The sequence below is a fragment of the Ptychodera flava genome, chromosome 13 (genome assembly GCF_041260155.1).
Source record: "Ptychodera flava strain L36383 chromosome 13, AS_Pfla_20210202, whole genome shotgun sequence".
Lineage (NCBI taxonomy): Eukaryota > Metazoa > Hemichordata > Enteropneusta > Ptychoderidae > Ptychodera > Ptychodera flava.
The window spans coordinates 20,001,427-20,020,093 of NC_091940.1; the positions used below are offsets into that span (position 1 = coordinate 20,001,427).

Below are 18,667 nucleotides of genomic sequence, written 5' to 3' on the forward strand. Positions count from 1 at the left end.
GGAGAAATTGTGCGCAGCGAGTCCCCTTGCTTTGATTGTCTACAGAAACTGCAAATGGAACAAGAATGGTAAGGTTTCAAAAACAACCTTATTTACATACTAATTAGCTAAATTTATTCGTTTATTAATTCCCTTTTATCAAACATATGAGCTTCTCATCTACCTGTTCATTAAAACAGGTTTGATTTATAAGAAAAAAATTATTTAACTTTCATTTGTGTGTGAAAGGTTATAACACACGTGAAATTACTTGCGCATGGACAATTAGGTGAAGTACAGAAAAATATGTTTGTGGACAGCCATTAATTTTCAGAAAAAGGAGGCCACTATATTTTTTTGACTTGTCCATTGAGGGAGCAAATAGCTTTTTGTTTTCTGCTGAGTGATTTTAAGGAGACAAAAAAAAATACGTGAAGAAAGAAAAATGCAAAAAAGTGCTATGTTGTGAAAAAATTTACAGTATCGCAATGAATGTACTGTATCCACTTGAATGAAATAACTTTTTAAGGTTTAATGCACCTCAGGGACAGATATTTGAACTCTCAAGATTTTACAATTCTTTACTGGTCTACCACTTATGGGGACTCATTTGAAAGCTCTTGGAGTAAGACAAATTTTTACTGGCTTAGTTTTTGAAAATCATGAACTTTATTTCTCCCCATAGAGTTAACACAGTGATGGCGGCCATTTTGAATTTTGAATTTAACATATCAGTACATGTAGAGTAATTTGTTTTTCAAGGACCAAACTTTGCACGTCGACCCCTGATTTTTATTCTTGATTTGGTAGTTAAAGTTTAACTGAGGGCAATTTGAGCAAAAGTTTAATTAAGTCTTTCATTTTCAAGGTGCATAGTACCTTAACTAATGATAAGTAAACTTTGTTTTCAAATTCTAAGATCACACGCTATTTCTAATGGAAAGATTAGAAATTGAATTTCTCAAATTCAAAAAAGGAAACATTTTGCCATTCTTCACAATGTCAGCTCCATGTCCCCTGTACAATCAATGCCATTCCTGTCATAGATGTATGTACTAAATTTTCAACCGTTGAAATGTTGCCAGGCTATCAAATGTAATCAAGCTCTTCTAGAACCATATTTCAGGGAAAAACATGAGGACTATAGTTGTACTTACATGTTAAATGTAGTTGTATTGAGTCGTGGTTGCAGATGATGATACTGGAGGCGGCGCCCTCACAGATGCTTGTGGTGCTGTAACTGCTACTTGTATCCTAGTGGGCATGGCAGTAGCTGGCCGCAACGCTAGCCCCTGAGTTCTGTTCAGGACAGCCCATGTTGGGTTAGGCACGATTGTTTGTTGAGCTATTCCTCCAGTGGCTGGCTGGCTGGCAACAAGTGTGAAATTCTGGGGAGCTCCGCTCTGGTCAGATCGCTGCCCGACTCCCGTCACATTGACGTTTGGTCTGAGTTGAAAGGTCTGTGGTTGCTGCACCCCGGGCTGTATTTGGCCAACTGGCGTAGCATGCAGTCGTATTGGAATGGGTCCCTGCTGTTGGATAATCACAGGTTGGCCATTGCTGAGGGCAGTCACTTGGATCTGCGTAGAGTTCTGGTCAACGATCATGGAGCTTGGGATGGTAAGGACTTGTGGGATGCTGGCAGGCTGCTGCTCTGTACCACCTTGCTGCTGGGGTGCAACACTGGTGAACACCCGTTGTACATTCTGGTCTGACTGTGCCATGATGATTCCATTTTGTGTCTGAGTAGGGTGCGAAATCTGCTGCTGTGATGTAGAGAGGCCCTCAAGCGGTGCTGTGTGCAGCAGCTGCGTGACCGGTCCTGATGCGACAGAGTACGTGAGAGGCTGTTGGAAACTGCTGGATGTAATAACACTAGTGACAACGTTGGATTGTTCAATCAGACTGACCACTGCCTCCGCCTGTTGCTGCTGCTGTTGGCTGTCGGTGTGCAACACAACGGTTTCAGCTCGTTCATTTTGAGTCGGCGTCTCAACGACTATGGTAACAGTGCTGTCTGATCCTTTCCCTGGCTCTTGTTGCTCGCCACTCACAGCCTGCGCGATAGCCATTTCCACGGCGCGCTCAACAGGTATATTTGCATTGACGATGTTACTGGTGGTGACGACTTCGCTCTGCGAGGTGCTCAGGTCAGCATTTTGCACAGGTTCCTGGAGCTGAAGAACTGCCAGTGCGGTACTCTGCAGCGACTGCTCGATTTCCTCGTGCTGTCTCTTGTGACTGCGTAACGAGTCCATCCTAACGAACGAAGCATCGCACATATTGCACTGTAGAGGCTTCTTGAGCATGCTCGGCAACTTGATCAAATCCGATCGTTTCCCTTCCATTTTCTTCCCCATTCTGACTTCCCGCTCCTTCTCACTCTTCCTGTTCTTCTTCGCTTCCCTCTCCCGCGCCTTGTCACCGTGTCTTTTCTTCATGTGAGAGCGCACGTTCCCTGGCTGTTTCGAATCATAATTACAGTACGGGCAGCTGAACGGCCGCTCATCGCTGTGTATTCGTTCGTGGGCCTTCAACGCCGCCTTACTGGCACAAGAGTAGCTGCACTCCATGCATTTGATTGATTTCTCCGGTTGATGGGTCTTGGCGTGTAACTTCAGTTGCCGCTTACTGTTACACGTGAAGTCGCACTCGTCACACTGTATTTGATTGTTGGGGTTGTGATTGATCCTCATATGTGCCTTGAGATTGCCCCGCATGGCGCATCGGTAATCGCACAGCTCGCACTGGTACGGTTTCTCGCCGGTATGGATCCGCATGTGCCTCTTCAGGTCAGAGTTAATCTTGAACTTGGCGTCACACTGTTGGCACTGGAAGGGGCAGTCTCCCGTGTGGGAGCGTAGGTGGACCACCAGCTGGCTGGAATTACGGCTGGCGTAACTGCATATCTGACACTTGAAAGGTCTCTCATCTGTGTGTATCCTGATGTGCTTCTTAAGACTGCTGCCGTCGGCCGCTGCGTAAGTGCAGTATTCACATTTGTAGGGTTTGTGCCCGCTGTGGGAACGCTGGTGAACTTTCAGCTTGTCTCTCCTGTTGAATGCTTTGTTGCACATCTCGCATTTGAAAGGCTTCTCCCCTGTGTGAGTGCGATAGTGTCTTTCTAGGTCTTTGTTGTAAGCTGAAACAAAATGGCAGCCAGGTTGGTCGCACCGGAATCTCTTTTCGGAGTGCTCTTCATTTTTGGGCTCTTCCCACTTGATGTCGTCTTTGTGCTCGTGGAGACCGCTGTTGCTGTGTGAGTAGTTGTTGTGACGGCTGCAGCTACTGTCTGTGCTACTGTGGTACTTTGAATGCTGCTTCCTGGAGTTTGCTCATTCAGGGTGTCTTGTGTCAAGGTCAAGATATGACGCACTACATTATCGTGGTGCTGCAATGGTGTCGCAGTCTGCGTCTGCGAGTTCTGCTGCTGTGGTTGTGCAAGCTGCTGCTGCTGCGACTGTGACTGCACTGGGTGCGTGGTGACCTGGACTTGACTCTGTTGTGTCAGTGCTTGCACTGCAGTGCCTGTAGGGACAGCGTTGACATACTGCGCATCCTGCACGGTCCCTGAAGTTGCTGCTGAGACTGTCACAGGAACCGGTCCCAGTGGAGCGGGTGTCTGAGAGGCAGTGGGACAGCCGAGTCTCTTGTGTGTAAGAAATGAGTTGACATTGGAAAACTGCAGTTTGCAAGCCCCACATATGTGTATGTCAGGAATGGGATCAACTGGATCTACACATCAGGAAAAGAAGAACAAGGAAAATTGGTCAGAGACTGATGAAAAACTTTGAAGAAACAACATTTTGAAAAAAAATTTGCAATATTATGCTAAACAAGAACAATTGTCAGACGCGGACAAGGGATCAACATCTTTCCAAACAAATTTTTAATCTTTTGGTGATTTCTAATTCATGTTACATCTCTTTTTAAATATGCGGCTGATCAAAAAGGAACTCTGCTTTTCAACTTCTCTCGGAGAGAACATAAAACTATGCACAGTGTACTTTCTAGTAAGGAAGAGAACTTCTTACAGAATACCCTAATGTGTCGACTGTAAAGGAAGGGATATTCATTAGGAAGGCTTGCGTACACATGAAGGAAATGACCAATCAACTGTTCACAATTGAATACAGCTGATTCCTGAGGGACAGATAATGTGACTCAACTTTTACAATACTGGCTTATTTTTGTGAAAATCCAAAATTTCCCCCATACAGTTCATAATGCAGGGATGGCAGCCATTTTGAATTTCAAGCATTGGGAAAGATATTGTATTTGTCTCTCATAGTACTCATATCTTGCACTGTGACCCCTGACATTTCTTCTTCAGTTTGAGAGGGAATGGTTGAAAGGTCTCTGCGGAAAGTTTGAGCAAAACTTCAAGTCTTTCAATTTTGAAGCATGTTTTACCTTAATGTGTGAAAATAAATATTTATCTGAAATATTTGACAAGACTTTTCAAAATGATTACTATTCAAAGAATGACAAATTTGGCACTTGATAATTTATATTGTTAATTTCATTACAATATCTATGTCTAAAAATCTGTCAACAAGCTGCAGAAATAAACACAGGCACAAAAGATGACAAAAGTTGTAAGAATTTTAGCCAGTGTTGCATATTTGTTGCTTTATTTGGTAACTCAGATAGTGATCACAGCTATAATGAAAGAAACTTCCCTGGAGAAACAAAACCGATTAAATTAATGACAGATGAGGATGATATCGTTCCTTAAAATATTCTTGTATACAATACAGACTGTTTCCTTCATTGTGATGTAGAAACTGAATAGTCTGAGCAAAACAGTGAAAAGTAAAATCATTTCTTACTTTCAGTAAGTGAATACTGAACCAGATTTAAAATCAGACATTTTCATTCTGAAAGCCTTTCATTTTCCATAAGTAATAACTGACACGTGCAGATAGCTGTGAAATCAGAACTGGCACAGTATGGATTAACCCTTTCACCACAATGGTTCAACCCAATCCCATTGTTATCTATGGTAAAGGCAGACCTCAACACAGGTAAATACAGGGTAAGAGGGTCAAAAATGAAAATCAACCGACACACATTACAGGAAGAGAGCTGAGAGTCTTTTGGCCCGTGCAAACAAAATAATTTGCACCACATCTCTAAAGTATTTGACAAACTTAACAGACCTTCACAGGATAACAGATTTTTATTGTGCCTTGTCCAGGCAACAGGGTATCTGCAAAAATAAATCATCATCGACTTTTATTTCGGGTGTCACGAAGCATGGTATAGCTTTGAATTTTGCCAAAATTTACGGCAAAAAATTTCCCGGATACTTTATTACTGTTTTGTTATCTGTTCTGCACACATGGTACCTGTGTGTGGTCACGTGCAATCTGGTGTATACGTGTGTTCGGAGGAGTCTTATCAGAGGGGCATTAAACCTCTCTGATATCCTAATTTTGTACTTATGACATCTCAGTGAGTTTGTACATTGCCGACATGCACTCTTACAAGCCTGACAAGGGTAATAAAGATTATAGACGCTATCAAACTTTCCTTTCTCTCCTAACAATCACTTTTTACTCTCCTTTGTTCTGCGAGAGCCCGGCAATTATATCCGACATACGGACCGATGGAGTGTGTACAGTGGATGAAAGAGGGTCACAACACTTCACTTTTAACAACCGTTTGTTAAAGAACACTAAATTTATATTGTCTTCGGTGCAAGACATGTAATAAAGGGCCGGGCTGGAATCAAGATGAAAAATACATCATAATATAGGCAATCAGCATACGCATCTCTAGATATCTAGCACAGAAATGCTGCTACACGTCTTGAATTGGAAATGAGGCCGCTGGATGTGCACAGATTTTTGGAAAACATGACTTTTTTTGCAATCAATAACTCCTTAGACACTTTTCTTATCAACTTTACAAATGGACAAAGTCACTGTGTAATTTTAGAAGTCAGGTTTACCGTTCAAAACCTTGCTAGAAACTAACTGTACAGAGAGGTTGGCAAAGCTTTCAGTGCTGCTCAGAGGTCGAACGGATCATGTAAAATGATGAAAATGGCATAATTTCTGGTACATTGAGCCAACAGCTGCTCTATCAAACACCTAAGCTCAAGATATAGTACAGTGAAGTTACGTTTGACTCATCATCTAACCCGATTACTGCATTGGTTTAACCCATTCCCATTGGTTTCACTGGTGAATGTGGATCAGTGTACGGGTAAACGGGTGTGAAAGAATTAGTTTGGTCAATGGTTCACTTCCGGAACAAATTTCACTTTTTGTTGATACGAATCATGCACAACATGAACAAAGTAAACAAAAACACCTGTACCAGTACATTTAACCTACAGATATTAGTGTTAGATAAAACTTTGCTTTTAACGAATAAAATATTAAAAAGTATGTTGGAAAACATAGACTGCTAGCCTTTTTATTTTTGTGGCCTTTTTTTATTCAGCAAGAAATGTCTCACAGGACTGTTATGAAAACAGTGCAGATGTTTTCTGAAAGGATGAGGGATCCAAAACAAATGTAACAGATTGAAATGCCATCATTAGTTTGACAAATCTTCCACGTACAGGTAAAACGGTTCAGTCAGTGGTTCAATAAACAAGGTCAAGGAACGCAAGTGGATAGAGGAAAATGACAAAAACTTTGTACAAGGCAACAATTCATGCATTGGAATGGAAATGAACTGTATCCATCACGTTCCGTCTTCATTGTCATCTGGATGTATCTTCGTTGTCATGTTTAAAAGGAAGTGTTCATTGCCTACGCAAGGGTTCTGGGTTTTCAAGTTAGGCAAATGTGGATAATTATTTCCTACAGTGCCTGATCATTTTAAGATACTGGTTACAAACTGATTTAAAATTCAAAATATCTCGAGGTATACTTTCCTATTTTCACTTTCAAAGTTTTCTTTATCAGGTTATGTAAATTCCAGTTTTAATATAGTATGCCCTGTGTGAATTTCTTCTTTGTTTTACAATGCTTTGACAAATACATTTTCAGCGTCATGAAGAGTGGGCTACAAAATTTTCATGAATTTTATTACACAAAATCTGGAGAATTTGAATTCACTGACACAAAATTAATTATTCATGGCCAATATTATCGACTTTATTTATATCTTTTTAATATAAATTTTCGTTTTTCTGTCAACATTTTTTCCAAGGGATATATATATTATTTGTAACATGGATGATGAAGCTACAGAAGTTAGGGAAAATATGAAGTTTTAACTGATGTATTGCTTGAAAAGTTTTTACGGAGTACGGAGAAAATATCCCGAGCAACATTTTGAAAAACAAGCAGATTATACAGATGACTTCTATTGTGACTAGTTACGCAAACTGAAACAGTAGAAGTGATAAATTGGTTTTTAATCGAATTCACAACATTTTTTTTTGTGGAAAGCAATATTTTGTTATCTCTTCCTCTCTTAAAATTTTCATTGTGTACAAAGTTAATAAGACATTCCTGTCTGCCTGTGACCCACAACAAACTTCGGAAGTCATGAAAATTACAGGAAATACGACAACTTTCGACAGAAATTTTAGGCGGGAAAATATCATCGGGAAAAAGAGGTCTGCTCTTTGTGCAGGGGAAATTGATCTGTCCAACGTTTGATTTGTGTAGTTACAGGATATAGGAAGACTAGAAGCTGAGGAAAAGTAATGATACGAATACCTGAGCACATTCATCTCTACTATAGAGCAGTCAATTTGGGAAAATTTGCATCAGAACTGAAACTGCGTGCCAGTTATAAGTTTTGACAGCTGGGGAGATGGATATGCTTGCAACGTGGCTAGAAGGAACTGGTAACAGGAAACGGTTAAGTTTACCACACCTTTGAAGTGCCTTGTTTGTGTTGATTTATAATGCGAGCGGGTGTATTTCACGCATATAAATATTTAGTGTTCTAATTGCTTCTGACAGAGAGGAAATTAAGGAAATATCCACTGACATGTTTGGAACACACCAAATTGATATTCCCCTCAACGCAGTGTCCATCGATTGGCTTTGAGAGGCCAGACGGTGACTTCCACCGGCTGACCTTTTCAGGATGTCGGATGAAGTGTTCCTATTTGTCGGGGCAGGATTCTGGATTTCCAGATAAATATGTGCGCAGCCCGGCATCAATTTATGGCTTTCAAATTGATTTTCTGTGACAGGTGTTGAGGTTGCTAATGGCTTCCTCCGATGATACGGCTCCGAAGGAAAAGTTGAAATTCCGGGGGGATTATTATTTTGTAAATTTGAATGATCTGTCCTCACAACGCTGATGAACATGATGAATTTCACGCGGGGCTGTTTATCAAAACTGACAACGCAAACAGGATGAGATTTTCTCCCTTCATTTGTGGGCAAAAACTTTCATCAAAAGACTCTACCTGACAAAGGATAAATGAGCTGAGAACGATGAATACTTCTGCCAAATATACCATGAAAGATTACCCCCCCAAAAAAATTTAATCATGAATTCTAATCATGTGACTTATCAAAATTAGCTTCAACACCTTGACATTTACACATGTCATCAGTGACCTTGTGGCGGCATTTCCTGTCTTCAAAAACAAAACCATCTCAGAATACATATTGGATTGAGCCAAATGCTTGCGGCCAACTAATTTAGTCACACATTGCCTCTAGGGGGCGCTATTCTGCCTCGTGAAAGTAGGCAGGTGACATTGTGTGCACATACCAGGAATGAATTTGATACACAATTTTTGTCAAAATTATACATATCAATAAAAATATCTTGCATGAAAACAGTGAAACAATGCTCTTAGGTCAGAATTAGTGCAGAGGTTGACAAAATCATGAACAGAAAAGTGGGACTGCAATCAGTGTAGAATAATTCTGCTCACAGGTATTGCACGCTTGAACGTCTGTTGCCAGGAATACACCTTTAATATCACGTGGATTAGCCGTACAATCCTGATCTAAGCATGCCCATACCTACTGGGAAATATGTAATCATCAAAAGACATGCATGTTTTATCGGGGAGCAGCGCGCAATTAGCCCAAAGGGCAGAGTGATAAACGCAGGCCAAATGCACAATGATTTGAAAAAGTGAATAAACAGGAAATCAATTATAACTATAACAGGTTATTCAAGTCTGCGGAACAGGTGCACAGGAAAAAAAAATATTACACGCTGAAAAAGCCCATCCAAGGGCGTATAAGGCGACTGTAATCAAAGAATATTTGAAAAGTTTAGGGCTGTGATTAGCTCTTGTCTTTTTGCCTCGAAGGGTTAGTAAATTATAATAGTTTACTGCCTGAGATAGAGATCTGGCACAAGGCCAAATATAAAATCCCTGCATATTGAAAAACGAAATGACATCAGGAAGGAAAAATGGAAAAAAAGAAGTGTTGATAAGGATCGTTCCATGTGTATCCGTATGATCAAAGCTAATGGAAAATCTATGGAGACTTTGCCGGACTCCCAGCGGGAAAGTTGACCCTGTTAACTCTGGATCAGTACGGAATTTCATTTTGACCTGGGACAAATTTTAATCATATACTGTTCCATCGGATCAAAAGGTAGACTCCGGCAAACGAGCAGAGGTTATGGTTTTTAATATGCCGACAAGATTGGCAGAAATCAAGGCAAATTTCCCCTTCTCATGTGGCAAGTTGGACAATCAAGATGGGAAGGGGAAACCTGCGCCGTCTTGTTCATCAGAGACAGTGGCAATCGAAGGCAGATTATTTCCGCCTGAAAAAATATTAAATATGCTTCCGCCATGCTGTGATCGGCCGACATGTTTACATTGAGACATTTATACTCGCTGCAATCACCACGATGGAATTTGTATCACTCAAATCATAGATGTACATGGCAGAAAATGATTTAAAAAAAAACCAGTTTTCCAAGATTGGTACATATTTATCGATTGGGCTTTCATACAACTATAATCATGATTTTGAGAGCAAAACGGTTGTTTATGTTCACCATTCTGATTTTTGAGCCTCTATGCCTCTTCACTGTGATGGTGTAAACAGAATTCTTCTCACTACGGAACACTTCAGATAACAAAGCATAGCCTTTCTGGTTGACGGAAAGTTTATGCTGTTGCACTGATAAATTTGAATATTAACACATCTTTACAAAGACAGTTGACAAAATAACAACATGCTGAAAAACTTGCACATTTCGCAGTAAACCTTCAATACAGAATCATTGTACAGATGTTCGGATCCCATTAGTTACTGTAATTCCTTTTTAATAATGTACAAATACAGCATTGCAAGGGGTGTAAAGTCGCTTGAAGATTTTAAAAGTGGCATGCTAGGCTTCTTAAAGTCCAGCATTTCACGGAAACCTGGATTTTGAACTACTCCAGTGTATTTGGTTTATATTCATAAAAATACACCAAGTGCACTTCTGAAACAGACTGAAGAGTAAAGTCAGAATTTTGCTCCAAAATTTGCAAAAAATAAACACCCCTTGGTGCCCACCCAAGGTTCATTTATATCAACGTTGCCATCGACAAACAAAACGCTCTGTATTTATAAATAGTTTCTGCGGCTACAACAGATTGACTCATCACAGCCTGTTATGAATAGAAATTGCCAAGGGGTTCGCTTGTCTTTGGAGAACAGCGCCACCAGTGGCTACTTTTGAATTTTCATTCTTTTTTCAGTTAGAAATGATTGAAATACATACAACAAATAGTTTAAGGATTCTTACATACTCTAATAGTTACCATGTAGCAATAATTAAAATTGCTCTCAACTTTGTTTTCTTCAACTTGTTCAAGCTTCAACTCTTGATGATTTTTTTCCCTACCGTATTTTTGTTTTGCATGTCAATTGCAAGTTTTTGTTCTATTCCTCAAAACATGTTCAAACCCCACTATTTAGTTAGTCAATACAGCATCTATACGTGTAAAAATGCATGTTAATTGTTTACGTTTGAATTCTAATTGGGACCAGAATTCACTTGTAGACAATATAACAATGCAGTCTACACATGTACAGGCTTAGTTAACCTGGTCAAAATTGTGCATCTCATCATGTTTTGGGGAGTAGAACAAGAAATTGTAGTTGACAGTTAAAACAAAAACAAAAACAGCGCTTTTATTTATGGCCGTAAACAGGTAAATGTTATCAGACTTCCTTGATTTATAACATATTAGGGGACAACAGATATGTTACTAAGTTCCAAAATCATTTCTCAATTGAAAGTTTTCGAACCCGAGCATAAAACACTGAAAAAACAGTGAAAAAAAATCATTCAAAATTGCAGCTATTGGCTCTCAATGTTGTTAACTTGAATGCTAACAATGTTGATAACTGGATGAGATCCGTTGTATATTTCCTTGAATATTTTGTAAGAATATTGAGAGAGGGATTGGTAATCCATGTGTTCTCTGTGGCATATGGTTAAGGTGGTTGTAAAGGCTAGAGCGTCATTTATAAATTTCAACAAAACTATTAAAATATAAAAGTAGTCAACATTCTCTGTGGAATAAAAAAATAGCGCCAATGGCACTTGATCACAACTGGCACATTGTGAAACTACTCATAATTAATGAGGTACAATATGTGGCGTCATGCAGTGTCCCATCATACCATATATGAAGGGTGTAGCACTTGTGGTTACTGAGTTATGGACAAATATGTATATTTCAGGTCAAATGTCACTGAGGTCATGTGACATTTTTGTCAAAAAAATTGAATTGCTAAGTCATCCCTATATACCAAAAATCAGACCTAGCTCTATTGGCTCGCTCAAAATTAGATATGCACATAATTAATGAGGTACAATATGTGGCGTCATAAGGTGTCCCATCATACCATATATGAAGGGTGTAGCACTTGTGGTTACTGAGTTATGGACAAATATGTATATTTGAGGTCAAAGGTCACCGAGGTCACGGGAGATTTTGTCAAATATTTGACATATCTGTGTGAACGGAGGGACATGACCCAATCTATAAGGCCCTGGACTTCATCCATGGGACTAAAAACTGTGTCACTGAATCCTTTTTGCAATATGAATATGATGAGAAACTAAATTTTTATTTTACTTGGCCTTACACATGGGATTCTATAGACAGCTGACTTATACATGGTAGTCTATGGTGGTGTAAACTAAAAAGTCCTCTAACATGGCCAAATCGATGTGCATCTGTATGGGGTAGGGTACTATCCTTGTGCAAAGTTTGAAAGAAATTGACCAGGGCATGTCTGAGATATCTGCGTGAACAGACGGACGGATGCACACACGGACGCAGGCACGCACACACAGACATGACCAAACCTATAAGTCCCCCGGACGGTGTCCGTGGGGACTAATTAGACAGACCACGAAGTCAATGAGCAACATACAGCTGAAAGACTATTTTTCATATTGCGATTTTAAGCCCATTTTTATGAGAAAAGGGACATGTATATGTATATGGAGAAAAAAGCAGAAGACATATTTGTAAATTGTTTGTTAAGTGACAATCATATATGCATCTCTTGAAATTTTGTGGTTATAAGGTATAACAGTAGTGTAAGAATAATGAGGTTAGAATAAGTTAGTAAAGCTAAGTTGACAGTAATTAAGATTACAAAATTATACACTAAGCTGAGGAAATCTGAATGAAATAAATGTTGAAAAGTAGCAAAGTCATGGTCATCTTTTGTCTAATACCTTGTGTAAGTTCATGAACTTTACATAAATCATGCTATAGATTTGTTGCTAATGGGCAATAACTGTGTTTCAGATCATTTGAGAGCAATCCATCCATGACAGGTTTAAATTGTAATATACTTCTATTTAAAGGAGAGAAACTTCTCAAATAATTTTTTTCCCTGTGATTTCCTGTGAGAACACATGGACATGCGTAGGACTCTATGCTGGTGCTACCTTGATAACTAACCTACAACTTGTCATGGCATTGTCTAACCTGTTCACCCCAATTTCCTGTAGACAGGTCCACACTCACCATTGATAACAATGGGTTTGGGCCATACCATGGTAGTGAAAGACTGTAACATGTGAGGTCGTGGATACTTAATCTCAGGAATGTCAAAGTCTGTATATTGACTCAAGGATGTTTACATAACAAATGCTTAGGGTCATCTCAAAAGTGAGAATCTAAACTATGAAATATGGTTTTTTTTATTGCTTTTGATACCCAAAAGAGCATAGAAATCTCTTATACTTTGAATCAGCCATCCTGCATATTTCTAACATTCATCAAACCTCATTTCTGTTCCACAACTCATAAAACAGTCCACAATGCAGGATTGGTGTACATTCCAAAACTACACATATGAAAGACCCCTAAAATCAATTAGTTAAAAGGGGGGTTAGAAATTTCCCAAAACTATATAACCTAATCTCCGTTGGCTCCATTTTTCGGAATTGGAACCTTGGAACCAGTCTATGTATCGGTACCAAATATCAACGCAGTCTGTTCAGCAGTTTTTGACTTTTTGTCGTTTACGGAAATGGACGACATCAAACACGGTTAAAACCACCTCTATATCACAACTTCCAGTTGTGATAAAAAACTAGACATTTGGGCACAAAGGCATTGCAGAGTTATAGCCTGTTAAAACTTCTGAAAAACTGACCAAATAAGAAGAAGTTGGGGAGTCCTTAATGTATTAACTATGGTAGAGGTCCCCTAGTTTTTAATAAAATGTTTGAAAAGGGAAAGTCATTATTTGCTGTTTTTCAGGAAAGTTTGACAAGGCGGTGCTGGCATTCAGAGTGAGTGACTGCTATTGTAAATGCATTTTTAGATTCTTTGAGTGTCAAAGAGGTGTCCAAAAGTGAGATTAACCAAAAAAACTGCTCTATGACTTCAAAAGAGGGGTGCAAATATGGCTTGTTTTCAACATTTTTGACAGAATAACAGTTTTCCTACATAATTGTATACCAATTTAATCCAACTTTGAAATGAGATATGGACATGGAATTTTTACAGCCTATTAACAAGGTTACAGATAAGATTTGTACGGCACAATTTTCCTGTATTTGAAGTACTTTTTGAAAAATTCACATTTTGAAATTTGAAAGAATTTTTAATAATTTTTTGATATATAAACCCATGTAAAATCATAAAAACGAATTTTATTTACAAATCCTGCCGTAAAAATCTTACAATAAATTGTGTCAACATATTTATAACTAATTTGGTAATATTAATACTATCCAATTATTATTAAATTCAAATATGTAAAAAAAATATGAAAAATTAAAATTTAATAGTTATTGGTGTCATATTTCAAAGTCATGGCTGCAAATATACAATTTTTATATTCTTTGGAGAAAATATTAACTAAGGGAGTTATCCTGAAAATTTGAGCTAAATATCTTGATTCTAACACTTGAAACTTGACTTAACTCTGAGAAAAGAATTGGTGCAAAAATAGCCTTTCCAACCACCTTAAAGGGAATGTGTCCTCCCTTTTGCAGCTTTGCGTTGGGGACCCATACGACGGGGCTGTTTACATCCCAACATCCACATTTTAAAATGGTGGCTGTACCTAAACTGGTGCATGCCACCGATGCAACTTCATATACATGGAGGGACTCATTCAAAGTTTATTTGGCAAAGTCTTGCAGTGATTGGAAAGCTAAAATACTGGTGAACTATGAATATTCATCACATGTTGAATTTGCTTCACATTTGCTCAACATCGATCGTCAAGTTCTGGGAAGATGTACATCAACAAGAAAGTCGAACAGGATGACCCCTTCCCTGTAAAGAAATCCGGTACTTCAACATAAGTAGGTAATGATCTACTCCATAGTAGTAAAAACAATTCTAGAAGATAAATGCATATTGATACTGATGGGAAAACTGTGGTAACTATTCATAATATTGTCACTAACTTTGTTGCACGTTCTGTATATAGCAAATACGATTTCTTGTTCTTCTCCCTCAAGTGTGTTAAAATTATGCAATAAACCACAACTAGCGATGGTATACCACGAGACTTTGACCAGTTCACGACATATGTGCATGAGCAATAGTGAGTGCATACATGAAGTGAACTGATCAAAATCGAGTGGTACAGTCAGTATACCCATTTGTGAGGTGGGTTATTACTATTATATCATAATATTTTATTGAAATTCTGGTGAGAAACGTCAAAAAGGGAATTTTTCTCCAACTTGTGCCTGTTCCAAACGTCCTATATTGCGAATACAGCATGGTTATTTTCATGTCTCGACCGAACAGATCACAATATTTGCACCATTAATATACTCATATGATTTCATACAAAATGTTACTCTTGTCAACACAATGAACAATATACATTATACCATGTCATGTTAAAATGACGGTTAAATTCTAGTTAAAACGAGTATTCTGTTGTCATCAACAACAATTCCACTTCACCACAACTTTCAGAATAGATAAAGAAACTATGTTCACACATTTTTAGACATGCTGGAACAGTATTTGAGAAAATATATTGCCTTGAATCCTGACAAAAGAATTCATTTCATGCTGTGAAAAAAATATTTATAAAAACTACAGTTAATTTTCATTGCTATGAAATTTTCCATCAGCAACTAATTTTTCCTCACTATGTCAGAATATGTAAGTATCTAACATTACTGTCTTGGCATAAAGATAACTTGACCATAGAGGGCGATATTGCAGTTCATTTCATGGAATATCAAAGACTGACTAAGCCAAGGTGGATATTCCTTTGAAATTTTGCTTAAAGACATGATTTCACCTCTGACTGAAACTCTATGTACTTTTGAACTGATCTGTAGGAATTTATAGTCCTAAGTTTAGAAATTGACTCATTTGCAAAGCAGAGCCAAAAATCACAGCCTACTCCGGAGTAAATCCCTACTGACAATACAGCTTTTCGGAAATGATGTTATTGTTCTCTAATTAATATGCAGGAATAAATATTTGTCCTAAAATTTCAATCTCACGTTTGGAAACAACACATGTAAGAATGACAGAAACACAACTTTATATGCAAATGCTAATGTTACAATATACATAAAAGGCATATTAGTGGCCCAGACTACAAGCTGCAAAATAAATCCACGCATAACACGATTTGAACTAATTTGGGATAATTGGATGGTGAAGTAAGGTCAGTTTCTGCTGCAAATGTAGGCTTATCTGCTTTTCTTTTTAACTTATACACTTGTTTTATGAGTAATTTTGAATATTGCAATAATCTGGTATAGGGCATCTAACACTTTTGAGAAATTTGAAAAATACGCGGATCCAATTATCCCAAATTAGTTCCAATCGTGTTGCATGCAACACTAACAAAATTTGTCCAATTTCAAACAGAAGTGTCCGATGTCGTGGCGTGCATCCATATTTAGTAATAAACCTGTAACTGTGAACAGTGCTATTTAATCCAGAAAACAACCCCACACAAAGCTTCTCTGTGAGAGCCCCCACCCGCAGTACTGGAGATATCCCATGATCCCTTCTGATTTGTGCCACTGGACATTCCTCAGTAGTCTGATATGTCCACCATGCGTAGAGAAATTTATTGATCACTTCAGTCAATTTTGAAAATGTACTTTTAAGCACACCATTCTTCTAATTCACAATTTTCGATAATTTGGAAAAATATGTGTGATTTGGATGGACAAGTGCATTTTTGTAAAAACTTTCAAATAATAGTATCCTCAGCATACTGTAAAGTAGGGAGAATGTAATTGCATCACCTGTTTTGCTAAACAAAATGACTGGTTCTTTTCCAATGGATATAACATGGAAAATTGACAAGTTAACGTTTCTAACGCACTGACCACTTCAGTTGGTCATACCGGTACCTTTGCACATGCATTGGAAAAAGCGTGACATTTCTAGCACTTGCAGATTTAACTTGATGGTTAATTACAGGTAAGTTCTGAAATTTTTAATCGAGGGTCTGTCAGATATAATGAAATAATTATTCAGCTGCTTCATACTATTGTTAATATGCAGAACACAAAAAATCATTGGACTGGCAACCTTCAATAATACTAATAAAAGAGAATTGATGGAAATTTGTATGAAAACAACAAAAAAATGCTGGATGAATACTCAATTTCACAAAATTTTATATACGCAAACACAAAATTGGCTGCTGCTGATAAAAATTTGGAGATTGTTTTTTGGCACCCATGTTTAGCGTTGTAGGTCATGGTCAATGTCCTTGCCATTCGATTTTCTTTGTTTCCACCCAAACACTGCCAAGGAGAATGTACAAAATTGTTGTTCTTTTACTTGTAATTTGCATATTGGTCTCGGAAACGAATTTCACATAAACATATTAAAACAAAAGTATAATGTCATTTGAAATCAGCCCTATCGTGAGTAAACTCAAATTCATTGAAGGTACCAGAAGTGGAGTCTTTACGACTGAAAATGACAACAGGTTTCATATTACACCTGTCCTCAATGCTTCTGTTCAGTGGGATTGGTAGTTACCAAAACTGTGAAAATTAGAAGAAATTAAACTTTCTTTCATAAAAATAAACATGAGACTTACAACGCTACTACTTCGTACTTGTGTACAAGTAGCCCGTCCCATATTCTGGCAAAGGGCTGAACAGCTACTCGTGTTGTTGAGTTTGATTACCATAGTACTTGACAAAGACAATGAAATGTCTTTTTCCTTTGTTACATAGTTCTTATACACGCCCTCTTCATGCCTGCTAGCTGCAAAGTCTTTAGGTTCTGAAGTAAAACTACGTATGGCCCACACGGTGTCAAAAAAAAATATTAGTTTACCTGGAGTCGTGCAAAAACACGGTCGAATCGATTCTGAACTGCAGGCATGAGCTTACTCTATAATTGGTTCATTAATTTCATCGCGATGAGCATCATTGCAACATACCAAGATATTTTTATCTTTCGAAGTCACAAGGTCTTCTGAAGAAGAATGAAAAGGGCCCGGGAAATTTGGAAGGCGGTATGGGCATATGCTAAGGAACCAGGGCCTTGGACATATATACACTGAAACTGAATAAATATCAAATGTGAACGATTGTTTACGGTACAATATTATAAAAACTGAAAACATGCTCTGCGCGTTGAGCTTCCGGGTTCTCGCACTATTGTCCACGTTTTGGTAGCACAGTAAAGGGTAATTCTGCTTCGATGGAGGGAATGTTCTTTCCTTACTCTAGTTGTTACCACGAACAAATGTCTTTGTCATATAGTAAAACCGTGTGTCCACTCATCCGACCAGATTATTAACCTAGGTCTGGGGCCGAATATTATTTGCATTCAAAAATGGCCCGTGACCATGAAATCGAGGATTCATTTTGCACAATTCCCGATGCAAAGCGCCCATGGGGCGGAGTAAGTCGATACTTACAGTTCGTTGTGAAATTCTGGTTCGGCACGGAAAGGTTCATGGTGTTTAACTGAGGCACCACTCTACGACTTCAGAACTTCGGCAATCGTAAACCATTGAGCAAGATGGCGGGCCTTGGTTGAGCTTCACTGCACATGCGTAGATGCACCTGTTTCCAGTTTACCCGAGAGGGAACGTTCTTCACAAAAGAAGGGGTGTCAAGTTAGTCACCACTTCTTGATGTCCAGTCGTGATAAAACCCCAATGAGAAGTGATCTGAAAATTGCTTTGAAGAAGTGAAAATTGTCTCGATTAAGCTGACTGATCAACTTACACAGCAAAGGTGCATATTAAATAATTTTTTTTTTTGTATTTTGGGAAACTTGAATTGCGAGATCGAG

At 38.4% G+C, this 18,667-nt stretch overlaps 1 protein-coding gene across 1 annotated transcript in view; it reads right to left on the reverse strand.

Moving 5' to 3' along the window:
• LOC139147748 (zinc finger protein 64-like) overlaps positions 1–18,418 on the reverse strand; it is a 69,042-nt gene extending 50,624 nt beyond the window's left edge. Inside the window, 3 exon segments of the mRNA XM_070718944.1 lie at positions 1,137–3,137; positions 3,140–3,714; positions 18,288–18,418. Coding sequence (XP_070575045.1) covers positions 1,140–3,137; positions 3,140–3,714; positions 18,288–18,327 — 2,613 coding nt within the window. The 5' untranslated portion in view covers positions 18,328–18,418 and the 3' untranslated portion in view covers positions 1,137–1,139.
• Between the last annotated feature and the right edge of the window lie 249 nt (positions 18,419–18,667).